We start from the raw sequence: 19,483 nt of genomic DNA, 5'->3' as shown, positions 1-19,483 counted from the left end.
CGCAGTAGAGCCAAACAGGCTCGGGAGGGGGGTCGGGGAGTTGGTCTGGGCTGCAGGTGCGGCTTGATGAGGTGGTCCTTGTAGCTTTGGCACTGGGGCCAGCGAGGAGGAGAGCCAGGGTCCGAGGACAGAGGCCTGGGGCACATGAACGCTTACAGGCTGCTGAGGGGGGAGGCGTCTAGCAAAGGAGTGGCCGGTGTGGAAGGGTCAGGAGACTGGGGCTCCAGAGGCAGAGGGAGCCGGAGAGTGTGGGGGCGGCAGGAAGGGCAGACGTTACTGAGAGGCGGGGGAGGGGAGAGGTTGCTGGGAGCACCCTGACTGATGGGACCAGCAGGCAGGAGAGGACCAGAGACGTGTGGCCGGGGTGTGGGGGCCACTGTTGGTTCCTGGTGGATATTGTGGATTATTGACCAAAATTTAGGAAAGGTTTGTTTTTCTGTAGGAAATGAGATGTACCCTAATTCATAATTTTTATAATTTACCTTACTTTGTACAGCTTTCTGACACCTGCGACTTTCTTCTCTTGTGAAATCTTTCTCCTGTATGATTTTTGTAGACATTTCTAGTTATTAAGGACTTTTCAGAACTGTGGAAAATGAGAATAGTGTTCATTCTAATTGAATAATTCCTTCAGTAACTAGATTCAAGTGAACGAGACATATGCCTAATGAGCACTACTCCAGACTTACATGTGTTGCTAGGTTGCTACCAAAGTTATACTTTGCTTCTTGCAAAAATCAGTTATCTTTATTTGCAGAATAGAACCCAGGAATTAATTTTCATTTGAGAAAGAATGGGAGTGTCAGTTAAACACTATATAAGTAACTGACTCTGAATTACAGAGGAGGCTGTAAAGAGACTTTTTAAAAAATATATTTATTCTTTAATGTTTATCTATTTCTGAGAGAGAGAGAGAATGAGCAGCGGAGGGGCAGAGACAGAGGGAGACACAGAATCCGAAGCAGGCTCCAGGCTCCGAGCTGTCAGCACAGAGCCCGACGTGGGGCTCGAACCCACGAACCGTGAGATCAAGACCTGAGCTGAAGTCGGACGCTTAACCGACTGAGCCACCCAGGCGCCCCATGAGAACAGTTTTTAAACAGACACGAGAGGGTGGCTTGAGGCACATGTCAGTTTCCGTCAAGACCTGTAATAGAGATGAGGGGCGTGCCTGCTTGAGATCACTTTGGTGAACCTCTCCCCTGACACCAGCAGGGCAGTTACATGCCCGGGAGGGGACTTGCCCTGGACCTGCCCTGGGCCTCCTGTCCTGTCAGTGCTGCGATTTGACTCCCAGGTCTCATTTTGCGGCTACGAGCACGCTTTGTTTGGTCCTCTCCTGCCACAAGTTTATTTTCAAAAACAGCAGCCTTCTGACTTCGGCATGTCTGCAGCCCCAGGTCGTCCTGACACTCCCACATTTCCTGTGTTTTATCAAGTATGTCACATACATCAAACATTGATGAAATACACACTGACAGAACCAAAACCCTGGGCCACTGCAGTTCATAGAATTTCTTTCCTACGTGTAAACCATGGTATTGACATTATATCAGCTGTTTTCAAGTTTTTTTAATTAATTTATTTTTTGTAATGTTTGTTTATTTTTGAGAGAGAGAGAGAGAGAGAGAGAGCACTAGCATGAGTGGGGGAGGGGCAGACAGAGAGGGAGACACAGAATCCGAAGCAGGCTCCAGGCTCTGAGCTGTCAGCACAGAGCCCCACGTGAGGCCTGAACTCAGGAACTGTGAGTCATGACCTGAGCTGAGGTTGGATGCTTAACTGACTAAGCCACCCAGGTGCCCCAAGTTTTTTGTTTGTTTTTTGTTTTAATCCATCGATCAGCACAAGTTAAAGTGCCAGGAGAGAATCCCTTTCACATTTTGTCTAGGAATTGTTAAATATGGTCTCTTTATTTTATTTACTTCTACTTGTTTTTTATTTTTTCATTTTATTTATTTATTTGAGAGAGCGCAAGTGGGGAAGGGGCAGAAAGAGAGGGGGACAGAGGATCTGAAGCAGGCTCTGGGCTGACAGTAGTGAGCCCGGTGCAGGGCTCGAATTCATGAACTGTGAGATCGTGACCTGAGCTGAAGTCGGATGCGTAACTGACTGAGCCACCCAGGCGCCCCCGAATATGGTCTCTTGAAACAGTTTTGTTAATTTGTGGAAAGTCAGAATTCTAAAGATCTCATTTTGTGGGAAGGATGTATGTATTGTAATGGGGATATGTCCAGGTACAGCCACTGTGGAAAACCACTTGGCAGTGTTTTATTAGGTGGACCGTGCATGTACTCAGCTAATTAGCAGTCCCTCCCCCAGCTGTGTGAGAGAAGCTGTCACACGTACACACCAGGAGATAGGGCTACACTAACCGAGCAGAGAAATCTGGAAACGGCCCCAGGCGTCCGTCAGCTGGAGAAGGGACGCATCAGTTGTGTGGAGCCGGCAGACTGGGACGGAGCGGGGAAATCGTAGGACGGCGTTACCAGACAACAGTGCAGGTGGGCCTGGAGCTCGTGTGACACGGGCATGAGCCTGAGAGGCAGAATGCTGTGCTGGCTCTCAGAGGACCCATAGGGTAGAGTTCCGTTTTAATAAAATTCAAAAACAGTCGAAGCAAAACCATATTTTGTTTGGCCCACATATATGTGCAATGAAATTTTTTTTTTTAATTTTTTTTTTAACGTTTATTTATTTTTGAGACAGAGAGAGGCAGAGCATGAACGGGGGAGGGTCAGAGAGAGAGGGAGACACAGAATCGGAAGCAGGCTCCAGGCTCTGGGCCATCATCAGCCCAGAGCCCGACGCGGGGCTCGAACTCACGGACCGTGAGATCGTGACCTGAGCTGAAGTCGGACGCTTAACCGACTGAGCCACCCAGGCGCCCCACAATGAAATTTTTTTTAAGCAAAGGAAGCAGAAACACAAAATTCTGATTTGGGGTTCAGGCATTCCTCCCTGGAGGAAAGTGGGGAGAGTTGGAGAAGGGCACACAGGTCAATGGGAAGTCATTGGTTCCCTGCTTGTCCTGGGTGGGTGTCTGTTGTGTAGTTATGCCTTATGCCTTGCACATGGGTTACGTGTAATTTCATAGACCAGACTAATTCATTAGTGTGGAGAGAATTCTTATGTATCACTAGGTTATCAGGTTTTTTACTGGGCATATTATTTTCCTGGGGCCGGCATAAGAAAGTACCACAAAGTTGGTGGCTTAGAACAACAGAAGTTTATTCTCTCAGAGTTCTGGACGCCCGAAATCCAAAACCAGGCTGTTGTCAGGGCCCTGCTCCCTCCGACAGCCCCAGGAGGGACCCTTTCCCTACTCAGATACCTTCTTCTGGGTGTGGCCCCTCCACTCATAAGGGCTCCCAGGGTTGCATTCAGGGGCCCCATCGTAACTGATTATAGCCACAAAGACCCTATTTCCAAATAAGGTCATATTCTGAGGTTCTGGAGAGACATGAATTGGGGGGCTGACTATTCAACCCACTACATTGGGCAAAAACCATGAAAAGGCAATTCACAGGAAATAGAAATGATTAACAAATATGAAAAATACACTTAACCACACATTATTAAATAATTGCAGGGGCGCCTGGGGTGGCCCAGTCAATTAAGCATCAGACTCTTGATTTCAGCTTAGGTCATGATCTCACGGTTGTGAGATCGAGCCCTGAGTCAGGCTCAGCACTGGGTGTGGAGCCCACTGGAGATTCTCTCTCTCCCTCCCTCCTTCTGTCTCCTCCCCAACTTGTGTGCACACACGCGCATGCACACACACTCTCAAAAAAAAAATTTTTTTTTAATGTAAAAAAATTGCAAATTACACTCTTGGCTTTTTCCACCTGTCGGGTGGTCAGAGATTGAAAAGTTTGATAGAATTGACAAGGGTGTAGGAGTGTGTGTTCTATCAACAGGAATGGGTTTGTGCAGGGTTATTGGAGGGTGGTTTGGCAATGTCTGTCAAGATTCATTTAAAATGCCTGTACCCTCTGATACCCAAGCCTACTTCTGGAAGTCTGTTGTTCAGATACCCTTCCATGGATCTGCAGAGACACACATTTGAGGATACAGATGGGCCTGGCCCCAGCCTCCCCTCCCACTCTTCCCTCCCCACCCCCTGCCCCAGCTCCCCACCCAGCCTCCCCTTGCCGTAGTGCTGATTACCTGTGTGCTGGCCTGGGGGATGGAGGGGGATTGAGGGGTAGTTCAGGAAGGAGGCATGGCACCTGTGCATCGTTTGCCCTGTGACCCCCTCCAGGCTCCTGATTCAGGGCCGCTCCTCCCACTTACACATGAGGCAGGGGGTGGAGCCATTTGTCCAGGGTTTCCCATTGAAAGACAAAGTCTAGGGGATTCCACGCACAGCCGGGAAATGGAAAGCCAGTGTCCCCCGTGTGGTACCTCTTATGGGAGGCCTGCTGGTCAGGCTCAGCCCAGCCAAGCACTTTCTGTTGAGCTCTGAGCAGGTGTGGCTGCGCCCTCTGGGGGCTCTCCCAAGCCCAGGAGCAGAGCAGCCTCGAATCGTGGGTGCCTTCTCTGCACTGCAGACCGTCGCACAGTGCACTCACAGACCCCGGACTTAAAAACACTCTGAAGCAAGCTGAGTGCGGTGCCCAGCTCCACACTGTGCCTGCCTAGTCAGATTGAGGCTCTTGGCTAGTGCCCCCTGCCACCCTCGCCGTCATTCAGCTTCGCAGCAGCACAACTGTGGAGCCCTAATCTGGAAAACCGGATTAGGAGAATCAGAAGTGTCCCAGGGTAACAGAGGAAAACAGCAAGCACCCGGGCTCCCTTCTTGCTCAGTGATGCTGCCCCCAGGAGCCTGTCCCACATGTTGTGTCATGTGGCCTGCGGTCACGTGTGTTTTCTGCCTACATCAGTCTCTCTCTGGTGGCCTCTCGTCACATGTCTGGTGGTGCTCTCCAGGGCTCTTGGGTTCCATGCCCTAACTTTGCTACTGATCAGATGCCCAGCAGGTGCTTCGGGCATGGGTTCAGCGGTTGCCATCATCCAGGCTCTCCAAAATTGAAATTTGTACCATCCAAAGAAGGGCTAAAGCGGGGCACCTGAGTGGTTCGTTCAGTAGGTTAAGTGTCCGACTCTTGGTTTCCTCTCAGGTCATGATCTCACAGTTCACCCCACATCGGGCTCTGTACTGACAGTGCAGAGCCTGCTTGGGATTCGCTCTCTCCCTCTCTTCTGCCCCTCTCCCACTCGTGCTCTCTCTCGTTCTCTGTCTCAAAATAAATAAACTTTGGGGGGGGAAAAAGGACTAAACCAAAATTTGTCCATATTTTCCATGCATTAAAGATAATCTAGGTAAGGTCTCAGGGCAGTAATTTAAAGACCCAGTGGCTCACACTGTTGGAAGTATTGGAGAAGCATCATTTCCAGATCCCAAACTGAGAGGCCAAAGGAAAACCATCCTGATCTGTGAGCAGAGGCTGGACACTGGGCTGCAGAGTGAGCAACGGCGAGGGCTGAGCCTGTCTGTGCTCTCGTGTCAGGGCTGTGTGGGCACAGAGAGGTGTTGCCCCGTGGAGGCAGCTTTGTGACTGTGCTCCCGAGATTGTCCTCACCTGTCAGAGTGGAGCAGATCTCCTGAGACACCTTACCTTTGGGCTCTTAAACTTTGAATGTGAGGACTCCTCCAAATGTGTTAGAATGACACCAAACAGGGACAGTGAGCGGAGGGTTCTCTGGGTCTTTGTGGTGACAGAGGTGGAGGTAGGATCTGAAGGGAGTTGGGCTGTATGTCTCAAAGCTGATGACACCTTTTTTTTTCTCTCCAGAAACACGAAGACACTGAGTGTCCCTGTGTGGTGGTGTCCTGCCCCCATAAGTGCAGTGTCCAGACCCTTCTGAGGAGTGAGGTAAGCGGCACGGAGAGGACCTGTTCAGCAGCTGGTGAAGTCTTCGGGACTAGTGTGCCGTAGAGTCCGTTCTTCCCAGTAGCTGAAGCCAAAGTTTTTACAGATCACGATACTGATAACGTGTAGTAGAAAAATGATAACCCGTTTGTTGGGGCGTAAGAAATTTCAGAAGCAAGCAAATAAAAGCTGCAAGTGGTTAAATTCAGAGCCAAATGTTAAGAATTGAGAAGCCGGAATTACTTTACAGTGCAAGCAAAGGTAATAACTTTTTAGGTTCCCAAAGAAGAAGCTATTTTTTAATCTGTAAAATAGGAATTACTGTAAGATTATCTCAAACTAAATGACTTTACAGACACTCCAGAACCATTTGGCCACATATACTGCATGGGGTTGGTGCTAAGGAGCAAGGGGGCCCACATTTCAGGGGCCGGTGAGAAGGTACCTGCACAGCCTCTCCCGGTGCCCTCGGTATGCTTTCTTGAGGGTGGGTAGATTTTACATCTTACGTTATGTTAACTTAATTTGATCGGGATATATCCAGATGGAAAAATTCCAGGGATTCGCAAATGTTTTTGCATCCAGTACTGACCTGGAGCCCCTCTGGTTGCTGTTTTTGAAGCACCCGGGGCTCCCGTGGCTCAGTGTGCACCTGTGTCCCCTGGCCCCCACCCCCTTAGGCCCCTTAGGCCTAGGTGCTCCGATCAAAGGAGGCTGCTCACCTCAGCCTTTTTCAACAGCCTGGAATTTTACCACTGGGTATTGGGGAGGTGAGGGTCAGTGTCTCACGTCCCCACTGAGCAAGAGGACCTGTGTGGCCTGGAGGAGCCCCAGAACCAATCTCACCCACAGTGCATCCTCCCAAAAGGTGACTGTCCTAGGGAAGGGCAGGGCCTTGCCTGGTGACAGGGGTCCCTAGGCCTGGATGTGCCTCCAGGAGTAGCGCGGAAGTGCATACAGATTTCTAAAACTATGACGTCCCTCTGCTAAAGTGAACGGGTGAAGAGTCTGAACTATTGAAGTGGTGACCCGGGTTTTTACTCCTTCTGAAGTTTTTACTCAGGGCTATCTCTAGGGACAGAAGCTAACTCCATTTGCCTCTAAGTTATTTTTATTTTAAAAATCTTTCAACCTGCATTTATCTCGGGTTTCTGGTGAACGATGCTCTTGGTCTGTAGATTATTCTTGTCTCTATCCGACGCTCCCGTAAAGAACGATGGCGAAGGCTCTGGGAGCAATGGTAGCCAATTCAGGGAAAAGCACGGCCTTGGATTTATGGCAGTGCCCTGAAATCAACATCAGACACATTCATCCCTGCTTTACCACTAGGAGTGGTAGCTGGATGGGTTCATGATTGTACTGGGGCACTGAAGGAGCATATTTAAAAAAAATTTTAAGCTGGCATTACCGTGCACAGTCTCATGCTCCATTTCTGTGCCAGTCCCCTGTCATCTGCCTCTTGGGTGCTTCCCTCCAGGCGCAGGCCAGAGCTTCCCGCCTGTGCTCAGAGGAACATCACGCGTGCTAGGCTGCAGGCCTGTAACCACCACGACTCTGCCCAGGCTCAGAGACCTTTGGCAGACGTTGGCCTGTAGGCTCCCCACTTGCCCTTCTCTGCAGCTGTCGCAACAGGGCAAAAGAGCACTTTCCTCTCTGTCCTAAATACTGACCTGAAGGAAAAGGATTCAAGGACTCTTCATCCTACCGCACAGAGGAGAGCCATAGAAGGGCACGGCCATGCGCCTCTGGGAGTACGTGTGTGTGTGTGCCTGCACGTGGGGAGACACATTCCCTGGGGCCGGCTCTGCGGTGCGCTTAGACGCCGCCTTCCCTAACTCAGGGTCTAATTGTTTTCCATAAAGAAGATCTACCCCTAGAATTTTCCTGATGAGAATTTCTTCAATAAAAGAAGTTGTCCTTAAATTGTATTAGCTTAATGAATAGCGCCATGTCTTTAAAATGTAGACATTTCAATTCCCTTTTCTCTTGAGGGGGCATCATAAGTGGTTTTTATTTGACGATTTGCCAACAGTTAAGCTGAACAAAGGGGTTTTTGTTACCCTGATGAGTTATCCTCTCCTAGTCTCTCCTAATTTTCTTCTACCAATTAGACGTGACAATATTAAGATTCATGTTGTTAGAATGACCCTAGCGATCTGTGAGAAGCTACATGAATTTATGGCCACTCAGAGGGGAAAAAAGTCTTTTCAGAAGAAGAAAAACTCATCTCGTTATCTTGAGTATTGAGAGTAATGGTACATCGTGTAAGCTTGCTCTGAAAATACAGTTCTCTCTGTGTACCGTATATTAGGTGTGTGACCCAGTTACATCCTGAATGCTTTCTCTTTTTTTGTGTTTCATGCGATTTTTGTTTATAGTCTTTAAATGTTCATTTCAGTTCACGTTTTTTCCCTTTCTTTTTTAAATTCTGGCGCTACAGACGGCATGTCACATTTGGAACGATTTGTTCTAGAGAAACTGCAAGTTTGAGAAATGTTACAGTAACTGTATTTCTGTATTCTGGCGTATGTATGTGTATGCACGTGGCAGCAGTGTGCACTTACTGCGGGTGAGTCTAGGAGGCAGAGGACGTATGCTCGCCCGTGGCGGACGACCCCCCTTGGTGACAGTGCAGACCAGATGCTCTCTGTGCCCTTACTGTGTTTGAACGTTTTCGTACGAGCGCCTGTGCCACAACTCACGCCTCTTTCCCGTTGCAGTTGAGTGCGCACTTGTCAGAGTGCGTCAATGCCCCCAGCACCTGTAGTTTTAAGCGCTATGGCTGCGTGTTTCAGGTCAGTATCCAACATCTATCCTTCCCCGTCACTGACGTTCTGCCCTGGGAGAAAGTTACTATGTTAGCGTCTTCTCGTGCAGGTTCTGCACTTGCAGTGTTTGCAGGGGCGGGGTCGCCCTGCTGCGTGGGTGACAGAGGCCGCACGCAGCAGCCGCGGGTGCTCGCTCCCCATGCCGGTGGCGTTCTGAGATTTCAGGGGGACTCCTGTGCTGAGAAGGAGGTCAGGACGTGAGGAGAACAGCCACCTCTAAAACCAGCTGGGAAGCGGGACACGTAGAACTGACCGTTGGGGCGGGGGTGGTTCTAGAGAGAGTGTCACAGAACCTGGTATAGGTGGATACAGCCCAGACACGGTTTGAGCGGTGTGCGCATCAGCACACAGTCGCGAGGACCGCTCCCGTGTGTCCGTAGACGCGTGTCATATTATCTATGCCACACCTCCCAGCACAGCCACGTGGAGAGGGCGTCTCCGTCACTGCCACGCTGTGCTGCGAGAAACCTGTTTCTGGGGTTTTTGTTTTTGTCGTGTTTTGTTTTTAACACGTCTGAGATGGCTAGTGAATTTGAACTGAGTTTCATTTAAACGTATATCTTAATCTTAAAACTATCAGAGGGCAGTATATATTACAATTAAAGTATTTCATATTTAATTTTGTATGTTAGCAATAACAGTTATTACGAACTCAGTACAGAGATATTGGCATCTCAGTATTTTCTTAGAAGATAAGAGTAAGAATGACCGTAGCTTCCCCTTTGTCTCAGTCTCTTAACGAGACAGGGCCCTCACCACTGTTATGTCGTATGTAGTACCATTCATTCTGTGTATGTATATATATATGTTTATATATAGCGGTACTTATATCAACATATATATATGAATATTCTATGTACAGAGTATATGTTTTGGAGATCATTAAAATGCTTTCTGTGGCTTCTTAATTTTCCAGTATCAAAACAAATTATATTTTCATACCAATTATTTCCTTAAATACATGAAGTACTATTTCATGTGCTTACTATCACTGCTCTGAAATGGTCTCCATCTTATGTACTCTGTAGATTGTTTATGTTTTGTATGTAACTTTCCAAATATACTTAGAATAGCAAGGAACAGTACATTTCTAATACGGCGTATTTCACTACTAAGTTAATATTTTAGTAAATTATTTAGAATCCCGCTTTGGTTGCGTGCCCACTAGATTGCTGTAGCGGTAGCTAGCTGTAACCGCAGGTGTCTAAGCGTTTTCAGTGTGCATTTTTCATGAAGAAACTTAAAAAAACGAAAATGATAGGTCTAAGATTTAATTTCTTGATATTACAAGTATGACACACAGATGAGCAGGTGCTTGGTAAGAAGCTTGGGGAGCAAAGGGCATGAACTTGAGGTTGTTGTAGAATTAATTGCAGGGCACCTGCTCTTCCCCCACCCCGAGCATGGCCCTTGGAAAGCTTTCTGTGGAGAAGGCTCCCTTTTTCCTGTTTAGAGCTGGTTTTAGGTCGTGCGTTAGTCTTGCTGCACTCTGTGAGGGGGGGGAACGTCGGCTTGATGCGCTGCATCTTTGTTCTCGCAGGGGACAAACCAGCAGATTAAGGCCCATGAGGCCAGCTCCGCGGTGCAGCACGTCAACTTACTGAAAGAGTGGAGTAATTCTCTGGAGAAAAAGGTACGCCACACTGTTTCTAGCTTTTGCTGGCTTTTAATAATCTCTTCAAATCATTTAAAGAAGAAAATATTTTTTATAGTTATTAATGGTTTTGGATAAAAGAAACCGTATCAGGAGAATGTAAAAAAAAAAAAAAAAGTACATTTCACATGACCCGGAGCTTATAAATGATGAAGGCGTTTGGGTTGGTTTGTTCTTTGTTAATTGCCGAGCAAGCATGCGGTGCCTTTTTGTTTGTTTGTGTTTAATCACATTGTGGTTACCTTAGCATTGACCTAGAACAGGGATTATCAAACTTCCAAACCTTCCTTTCTCTCGCCATCAACCTCATCTTTTTATAAATAAAGTTTGATTGGAACACAGCCATGCTCATTCATTTGCCTGTGGTCCGTGCTGCGTATCCACTGTAATGGCAGAGTTTAGCATCTGAGACAGAAACTGTACAGACCTCACAGCCCAAAATATTTACTCTCTGGTTTTTTTAGTGAAAAAGTTTGTCAACCCCCAGTCTGGAAGGTGACCAGCGCTAAATGCTTCAGCTTTCTCTGTCTTTCCTAGGAGACAGCTAGGAAAAGCCATCTTCCTAATCCTAGTGTAGGAGCTATCACTTTATGGAAGTTTGGAGCAGGGAGCCCTTGTCCAGCGGGGCGTCTTTTCCAGAGGCCTCAGTTGTGGGGCTGGGAACTCCTCACACCTTCCCCTTGTGATACGTCTCCCCAGGGGAGTTTACTCCGTGGCGTTCAGCTGGGCCAGGCCCTCTTTTCATGAGGAAAAGGTGAAAACTTCCAAGAATCAGTAGAAAAGAAGTTGTTATAGGAGCTCTCATTGTGGCTTCTCTACAACAATAAAAACTTATGTCAGTATTCCAGAAGCATTTACTGAGAATTTGTAGTAGGAGGACACTAAGGTGAATTAGAGCAGCCTGTTTATTTTCTGAAGATCTGTAGAGATTTGAATACCTTGCTTCCTGTGTTAAATTTAACCAATTTTTTTAAGTTTATTGATTTTGAGAGAGACACAGACAGCGTGAGTCAGGGAGGGGCAGAGAGAGAGGGAGAGAGAGAATCCCAAGCAGGCTCCGCGCTGTCAGCACGGAGCCCGACACTGGGCTCGAACTCACAAAATCGTGAGATCGTGACCTGAACCAAAACCAAGAGTCAGATGCTTAACCGACTGAGCCACCCAGGTGCCCCTAAATTCAACCAACTTACAATATAAATGTATTTGATAGAGTCTAATATTTTAAATCAAAACATTTTTATTAACTCTGACATAAAGTATTTTTTTGGTATAAATACTGATGCTGAGGATGAGAAGCGTTAGAAGGGTGGGCATGTCACATGTACACACGCACACGTGTGGCGGGAAGAAGGGTCTCATTTAACGGTGAAATGAAAGTTGTGTTAGAGGAGTCGTTGATGGCTTCCTCGTGAACATATAGCAGTTGCTCTGAGTGAGTGATGGTTTATTGGTAAGTCTTTTTTTCCCCTTCTGTTTAAAAAATGTGCTCTGTTTCTGCCTTTTAAAAATTATAGGCATAGGTGTCAGGACTCTGTGTCCCACTGATACTCTGTTTCTCATTTTTTTAAAAATGTTTGTTTATTTTTGAGAGAGGCAGAGAGCATGTGAGCACAAGAAAGAGAGCGGGGGAGGGGCAGAGAGAGGAAGACAGAGGATCTGAAGCTGGCTCTGAGCTGACAGCAGAGAGCCCAGCTTGGGGCTCGAACTCACCAACTGTGAGATCGTGACCAGAGCCGAAATCAAGAGTCGGGACGCTTAACCGATTCAGCCACTCAGGCGAAAAACATCCATCTTCTATGTGACAAAAGCTTAAGTCTAAAGGAAAGGTGGAGTACTCCACCAAGATAGGCGGGGATAGATGTTGCTCTCGGTGAGGGGTTCTCAGGGAAGGTCACGGGACTCGGTTTCATCTGCCTCGTGGATGGTATGCTCTGCTTCTTGGAAACGCACCTGCCAGGTAGATTTTCCTGTGAGAGCAGGGATCCGCAGGCGCCTAGGAATTGGATTCTTTGAGTAAAACAAAGAAACAAAGAAAATTTCAATTAGAAAGCTCTCTAAATCAAGAAATTAAGAGTTTAATGTGGCATGATGTATGTTCATTAATGTGAGATGTTTCTGTTCATCCTCTGGTAGCTTGATTTGCTGCAGAAAAGAAAATTGCCATTGATTTTGGAGATATTACCGAGATTTAAAAAAAATTTTTTTTGATGTTTATTTTTGAGAGAGAGAGAGAGAGAGAGAGACAGCATGAGTAGGGGAGGGACAGGAAGAGGGAGACACAGAATCCAAAGCAGGCTCCAGGCTCTGAGCTGTCAGCACGGAGCCCAACACGAGGCTTGAAGTCACGAACCGCAAGATCATGACCTGAGCCGAAGTCGGATGCTTAACCGACTGAGCCACCCAGGCCCCTCCTGAGATTTTTGATCAAAAACATTGACATGTGGGTGCCTGGGTGGCTCAGTCGGTTAAGCATCTGACCCTTGATTTCAGCTCAGGTCATGATCTCACGGTTTGTGAGACTGAGCCCTGAGTCAGGCTTTGAACTAGGTGGAACCTGCTTAAGATTCTCGCTCTCCTCTCTCTGCCCCTCCCCCACGTGCATGCGTGTGTGTCTGCATGTGTGGCCCGCATACTCTGTCTTCCAAAACAAAAGTTAGCTTGCGTGCAGGGTATTTCTTTTTTGGTTGTGAGAATAGAGTCTGGGAATTGTGTCTACCTTGAGAGATGGGAGTGAGTGAATCGTAACATTGGAAAAGGCAAGACCTGCCCGTGGGATGTTGCACGTGGCCAGTCTGCATCACTTCTAGGGGCCCAGGGGCATGAGACACCGTGGTTTAGAGAGGAGAGTCTGTTTGTGATAACATCCTAGGGAAGTGAAGTGTTATTTCTTCCCATGAGACATTGCAAGTTTTGAACAAGTAAAGACACATTGTTCTAAAACAAAACAGACTAAGGGGCACCCGGGTGGCTCAGTGGGTTAAGCATCCGACTTCGGCTCAGGTCATGATCTCGCGGTCCGTGAGTTCGAGCCCCATGTCGGGCTCTGTGCTGACAGCTCAGAGCCTGGAGCCTGCTTCGGATTCTGTGTCTCCCTCTCCCTCTGTCCCTCCCCTGCTCGTGCTCTGACTCTCTGTCTTTCAATAATAAATAAACGTTAAAAACATTTTTTTTTAATAAATAAAATAAAACAGACTGGGGTGCGTGGGTGGTTCCGTTGGTTAAGGGTCCGACTTCGGCTCAGGTCACTGTCTTGCAGTCCGTGGGTTTGAGCCCCGTGTTGGGCTCTGAGCTGACAGCTCAGAGCCTGGAGCCTGCTTCATGTTCTGTGTCTCCCTCTCTCTCTGCCCCTCCCCCACTCACGCTCTGTCGCAAAAATAAATAAACATTAAAAAATTAATAAAATAAAACAGACTGTGCCCAGAGGTGCTGCTTGCCTGAGCAGATTGCATATAGAAAGGTGCCTGCCTTCACAGGGACACCAGGAATCTGTGCTTTATCACACCCGGGTTTGTGCTGACATGCCCTTGGGCCGTCACCTCAGGTGTTGTCCGTATTGGGAGCGCAATGAATGGAGCTGTCCCAGTGCCCACCATGGGGCCCTCTGTCTTCGGGGGCAGCAGCTGTGCCCAGACACATCTGTCGGTAGAGGGGCCTTTCTGAAGGCCAGAGTGCCTCAGGGAGCAGTCTTGTGAGAAGGCAGCCCTATGGGAGTTGGCCTCGGAGTCCTCATCTGGGGGCTTTTAAGACCAGTGTAAATTGGTTCTTGGGAGCTAATTATTTTCCAGAAAGATTTTGAAGAGATCAAAGGTGGGCTTGGAACTGCTTCCCGCCCCCCCCCCCCCGCCCCCGCCAGCAGGCCCTTCCTTGGGCTGACGTGGCCTTGCAGGTGAATACATTGAGCTTTGTGGAAGGTCATCTTGGGCGACAGGCCGGGCACCTGTCCCCTGAAGCCTCATGTCTCTGTTGGAGGGCTAGGAGTTGGCCCTAAGGGTTAACTGAAGCATGCATATAGCTTTTTATTCCCACTGTGCTTTCCCATTATGCTGGGAGAGCTTTTCAGAGTGTGGGTATGGCCCGTGGGTGGAAGTGAGACAATTTAGTGGATGGCAACTGGCACTTTTTAAAGTAAAATAGAATAAAAGAGAAAGTATCAGGGAACATGGGAATGGTTAGGGCAAGTATGGTTTTGTAATACCTGTTTCTTAGGGACACACACACACACGAACGTTTGTACAAGTGGGGCGAGATGTAAGGATATGTTTCCTACTGTGTTTCCTGGTCAAAGTTTGAAAGCCTGTCTGGTGAAAGATTTATTCGTTTTCAGTAAAAACTTTAGAGTGTCCCATTCATTCTGAAATTCAGTCGGCTGCTGGACCTCGCCTTATTTAATTACTGGGAGTGAGTCTGAGAAACACCCTGTGTAGGATTTCCTATTAAGTTACCAGGACCTCCATTTCTGTATGAAGGGATTTTTTTTTTTTTTTCTGGAACTCCTTACATTGGGCTGGTAGAAGGCCTATATTGCAAAAATGTGAGCAACTATTATTACAATTGTTCTAAATTTATAAAACCATGTTTTGTTTGCTTAATTGACGAATTTCTTCTTCAGGTTTCCTTGCTACAGAATGAAAGTGTAGAAAAAAACAAGAGCATACAAAGTCTGCACAATCAGATATGTAGCTTTGAAATTGAAATTGAGAGACAAAAGGAAATGCTTCGAAATAATGAATCCAAAATACTTCATTTACAGGTAAGAAGCTTACATCTGTGGCTGGATCACAGGGTAGAGGAGCGTGTCTGTTCTTCAGGACTTTGTCAGTGAGACGTTTGAGCAAAGGCCCTGACTTTTGTCAGATAGACCACCTGTTTCTCTTGCTTAAGCCTCGAGAAAGGCACAGGCCACTCTTTCCCCCACCCCCCCTTTTCCCTGGACCACAAGCCCCAGGCCTCCTGTGCCTTTGAGTCACTGCTTGGTGAAGTAAGACTTCAAGCCCGTGTTTTAAAAAATTATCTTATTTAAGATTTCATATTGTTCCTGAGCAGTTTTGCGTGAAGTTTCACTTCCTAAGGTGAAGCAAAGCCAATCTGTTTTGTTACGAATCTTCTAGAGGCACACACACTCTCCCCACACTGTTTGACGATAGCGATCCGCGCGTACCTCAGAACAGACATGTCAGCCTTCGCCAGAAACGGGTGATCGTGTAAAGAGCCTGATTAGAATGTTGCTCCTCCCTTCTGTTCTCAACACGGGCCCCGGTTAGCGTATCATTTTGTAGATCTTCTCTGTACGTCAGCTTACTCGCAGTATACATTTGTTAGACTAATCCCCACGCGCATCACACACACACACACACACACACACACACACACACCTACATTTCCAAAATGGCTTTTCAGTGTTTTTACTTAGGTGTGTTTCCCTCTTAACTGGAAGGTGAAATATTTCTAGTAGCTCAGGGTCACAGCATCTTTGAGGATGGCTTTCCTCCCACTTTAACAGCAGAGGTTAGTCACAGTGGCTTAAGTTGCAGAGAGATTTATTACATGAATTTCGTTTGTGTTAAAACGTTGCGGTTGTCCAGAGTTGAGGAAAAACACAGTGTTCTGAAATAATAGGTTGTATTAGAAGTCATTGGTATTGAATCAAGCCAAAAAAGCACGTCACATAAAACACCAACAAGCCTCCTGCTGGCGGTCCCTGGCATTTTGCAGAGTGCCCATGGAAATACTCAGAATGTCCAAAGGCCACACTCACCTACATGGCCCCACTCGCGACCTGGCTGCCAGCAGCATGGTGGCTCCCTGGGGCGCGTAGAGGGGCATGGAAAGGACACAGAAGTTCACGTTATGCTAGAAAATCACCTGTTAAAAATATCACCGACAGAAGAAAGAGTGAATAAGTAGTGGATTCATTTATATGTCATCTTTTACGACCAGATAAAATTAGGATGTACACAGAGGGGTCACGGGGACACTTGTCTGAACCCTCCGATGTTATCACATGCATCCTCTCCATTTCCCCCCTTCCAACGTGAAAAGTTTGAATTTAATTTACTTTTTCGTAGAATTTAGTCATTCCGCCGTGTGTGATTTATATTTTAACACTTTTGTGATTTCATAAACGGCTGAGACCTAGGTTCGAAAGAAAGGGGGGAACCAGGTTGCCGGAGTGCAGAGCAGTGGGGGCCGAGCGGTCATGCGGGTGGTGCCCCGACTGGTCCTAAGTAGGCGGGCACTCTCCATGGAGGGAGAAGCATGGAGGAAAATAGACTATACTGAGAGGAAGGGACTCAGATCACACGGGGCTCGAAATGCCTAATCTCATTAAGTGCCAGGGACAAGTCACCGAGGACTGAAACGTCCTTGGGATGGTCCAGCATTTCCCCCAGTGGCTTCTGTGTCTAGCCGGGCAATGCTTTGGAAGGCGGAAGCTCACCTTTGCTTCACAGTGGGGCTGGCCTGACAGATAGACTGGGCTGGCAGTCTTCCGTGACCGTGGGTGGAAGGCCTCTGGCTGGAGCCCTGGAGGCCTTGACTCTCTGTGAAGCATGTTCGGCCCAGGGGCCCTTCCCTCCAGCCCTTCCAGAGCCTTCTCCACCTCTTCATCCGGAGCCTGGCTCCCAGGTGCACCTCTCGTCATTTCCTTCCTCACATCAGAACCCTTCCCTTCCCCTACCCCTGCTCTCCTCAGTGCTCCCCCAGCCCTATGCATTGGACCACCATGGTGATGACAGACATGTTAGTCTCTGTGTCCTCTCCTTCCTTGTCTGATTCTCCATTAGACCTAAAACCCCAAATACGGTGGGACACATGGAGTGCAGAGTTCCTGAGGGCCGCAGATATATACAAGATGTTGGTTAAAAGGAGTGGACTTTAAGAGTGTGTTTGCTTTTGCTGACCCAGGAAAGGCAATTTCTTAATATTTTACTTTTTAAAGAACCTGTTTTTCTTTAAAAAAAATTTTTTAATGTTTATTTATTTATTTTTGAGAGAGACAGAGACAGAATGTGACTGGGTTAGGGGCAGAGAGAGAGGGAGACACAGAATGTGAAGCAGGCTCCAGGCTCCGAGCTGTCAGCACAAAGCCCGACACGGGGCTCGAACTCACGAGCCGCGAGATCATGACCTGAGCCGACGTCAGACGTGCAACTGACTGAGCCACCCAGGAGCCCCAAAGAACCTGTTTTTCTTAACGAAAAAAGGCCACCTAGATGTCAGCTGAATCCCTGGCCTGTTGTTGGCAGAGACTAGATGAGCCCAGGGGGCAGGAGCAAAGCCGTGTGGCACACTGCCCGCCTGGCCCCCAAGTGCCACCCACACCATCCTGTTTGCACAGTGTTTGGTGCGTAGGTCCCAGTGACCCCCATGGTGCAAGTGACAGGAAGAGAGACAGTGGCTTAAGCCCTCAAGTGCACAGTGCCTGACACTGATGAATTGATGCTCTGACAGCAGCTCTCTCGGTTAGGATTTGTTTACAAGCCTGCAACCTGTGCCGTCTCTCGCTCCCAGACTCTTGTTCTCACCTGCGTTCAGGATTTGTTCTTACAGAAACGTGGCAGCGGCTGTCTAGACCACTCCTCGAGAGTGAAATCACATTGGCTGCACTCCAGACTTTGGTTTAGACGAGTGACACCATGCCATTTATGCAGAGGAGGGGCCTGTTTAAAAACAGCACATGTTCCCTTGCTGTGTGTGTGGAGCTCCTTTCAAGTGACTCGGTAGAGCCCTGCGTGTGCACATGTACGTGTGCGTGTGGGTGTGCGTGCCTGTGTGTGCACGTGTTCTCTCCCGCCCCCGCCAGCCTACTCTGTGTCCCTGAGCTCTAGTCCGGGTCATGCCCCTACGGCAGCCCTCATTTCACACTGCAGTTTCGTTCCTGACCTCACCACGTGCACATCCTCTGCCTTGGGAAGGAGGCACCGCGGCGTCACCCCCTTTTTACCTCAGGGCCACGAGGCGGAGAGGTGACGTGTTGCTCATCCCAAGCCACTCCGCTGCTCATGTCCACCCATGTCCCCCAGGTTACGCAATGGCATCCCTCAGGACCACCGTCGATTGCATAGGTTTTCATGAGCTCCCCTCTTAAACTCTCTAGGACCCACGTTAGTTGAGCTTACGCTCTCCATGGGTAGAGGGCGTGACAGCCACTGCAGATTCTCATCAGAAATACATTATGGGTTCAGGCGTCCTGATGTCGGAGTCTTGTCCCCAGAAAACAGACTTCGTTTTAAATGTGCCTCCAGAGGCCCCCGGATGGCTCAGTCAGTTAAGCGTTGAACTTCTGATTTTGGCTCAGGTCGTGATCTCGTGATTTGTTAGTTCAAGCCCAGCTTGGGGCTCCACACTGATGGCGTGAAGCCTGCTTGGGATTCTTTGTCTCCTCTTCTCTCTGCCCCTCTCCTGCTCTCTCTCAAAATAAATAAACTTTAAAAAATAAATAAGTAAATATGCTTCCAGACACCTATAGAAATAAATGACATCAGTGTTGGAAGGGGTGTTTTTTATAGAAATCATCTTCGCTTTTTAAAAGTTGGCTAATACCGGGTTTTCTTGGAAAGAAGAGGAAGAATAATACCGTACCTTCTACCCCAAAAAAGTAACCAGACCTACCATGTTTGCTCCTTGGTGGTTATTAACAGCCAGCAAAGGTGCTGAAACTCAGTGTTTAAAAATAGGCTTCCGAAAGGAGAAGTGAACTCGGCAGGCCCGGGGCTCTCCCCTGTGCGGCCTGCGGCTCCACACAGGGGGCCAAACCCCCCAGCCTTCCCCAGCTTCATTTCAAAACAACACAGATCCTTTTCGGAAGGGAAAACCCTTCATCCAGCAGGTGGGTGTGCCAGTCCTGGAAAATAGGCTGGGTTGCCGTAGCAGGCGGGTCTCATCCCACTGCTTACGGTTAAAATGTCTATGTGTTTCTGGGGGAAAAAAAAAAAAAAAGGCTTTCTGAATGATTTAAGGTAGCATAAAATGCAGCCTCTGTGTCAACAGCCACGTGTCTGTCAGTAGTGTTTCTGTGCGCAGGGGCCACAGTGAGCCCGGTGGGGGGGGTGGGGGGGGAGCCCCCTCCTAGGGATTGGCCTCTCCGTTTCAGCCAGGGTCTGAAGACCTGCCCTCAGGGTTCTTCC

General features: G+C 48.1%; 1 protein-coding gene across 4 annotated transcripts in view; it reads left to right on the top strand.

Moving 5' to 3' along the window:
* The window catches only part of TRAF3 (TNF receptor associated factor 3), a 119,756-nt gene that overhangs the window by 92,729 nt on the left and 7,544 nt on the right, over positions 1-19,483 (top strand). For all 4 annotated transcript variants that reach the window (XM_047080037.1, XM_047080040.1, XM_047080039.1 and 1 more), the window contains 4 exons: positions 5,799-5,879; positions 8,597-8,671; positions 10,245-10,337; positions 14,968-15,108. In XM_047080037.1, the coding sequence (XP_046935993.1) occupies positions 5,799-5,879; positions 8,597-8,671; positions 10,245-10,337; positions 14,968-15,108 (390 nt within the window). The remainder of the gene's footprint in view (positions 1-5,798; positions 5,880-8,596; positions 8,672-10,244; positions 10,338-14,967; positions 15,109-19,483) is intronic.

Source organism: Lynx rufus, unplaced genomic scaffold (assembly GCF_022079265.1).
Source record: "Lynx rufus isolate CCGP_SWC_20201006 ecotype Redwood Valley unplaced genomic scaffold, mLynRuf1.p SCAF_17, whole genome shotgun sequence".
Classification (NCBI taxonomy): domain Eukaryota; kingdom Metazoa; phylum Chordata; class Mammalia; order Carnivora; family Felidae; genus Lynx; species Lynx rufus.
The sequence above is the reverse complement of the archived record's forward strand: the minus strand, read 5'-3'. Positions and strand labels throughout refer to the sequence as shown.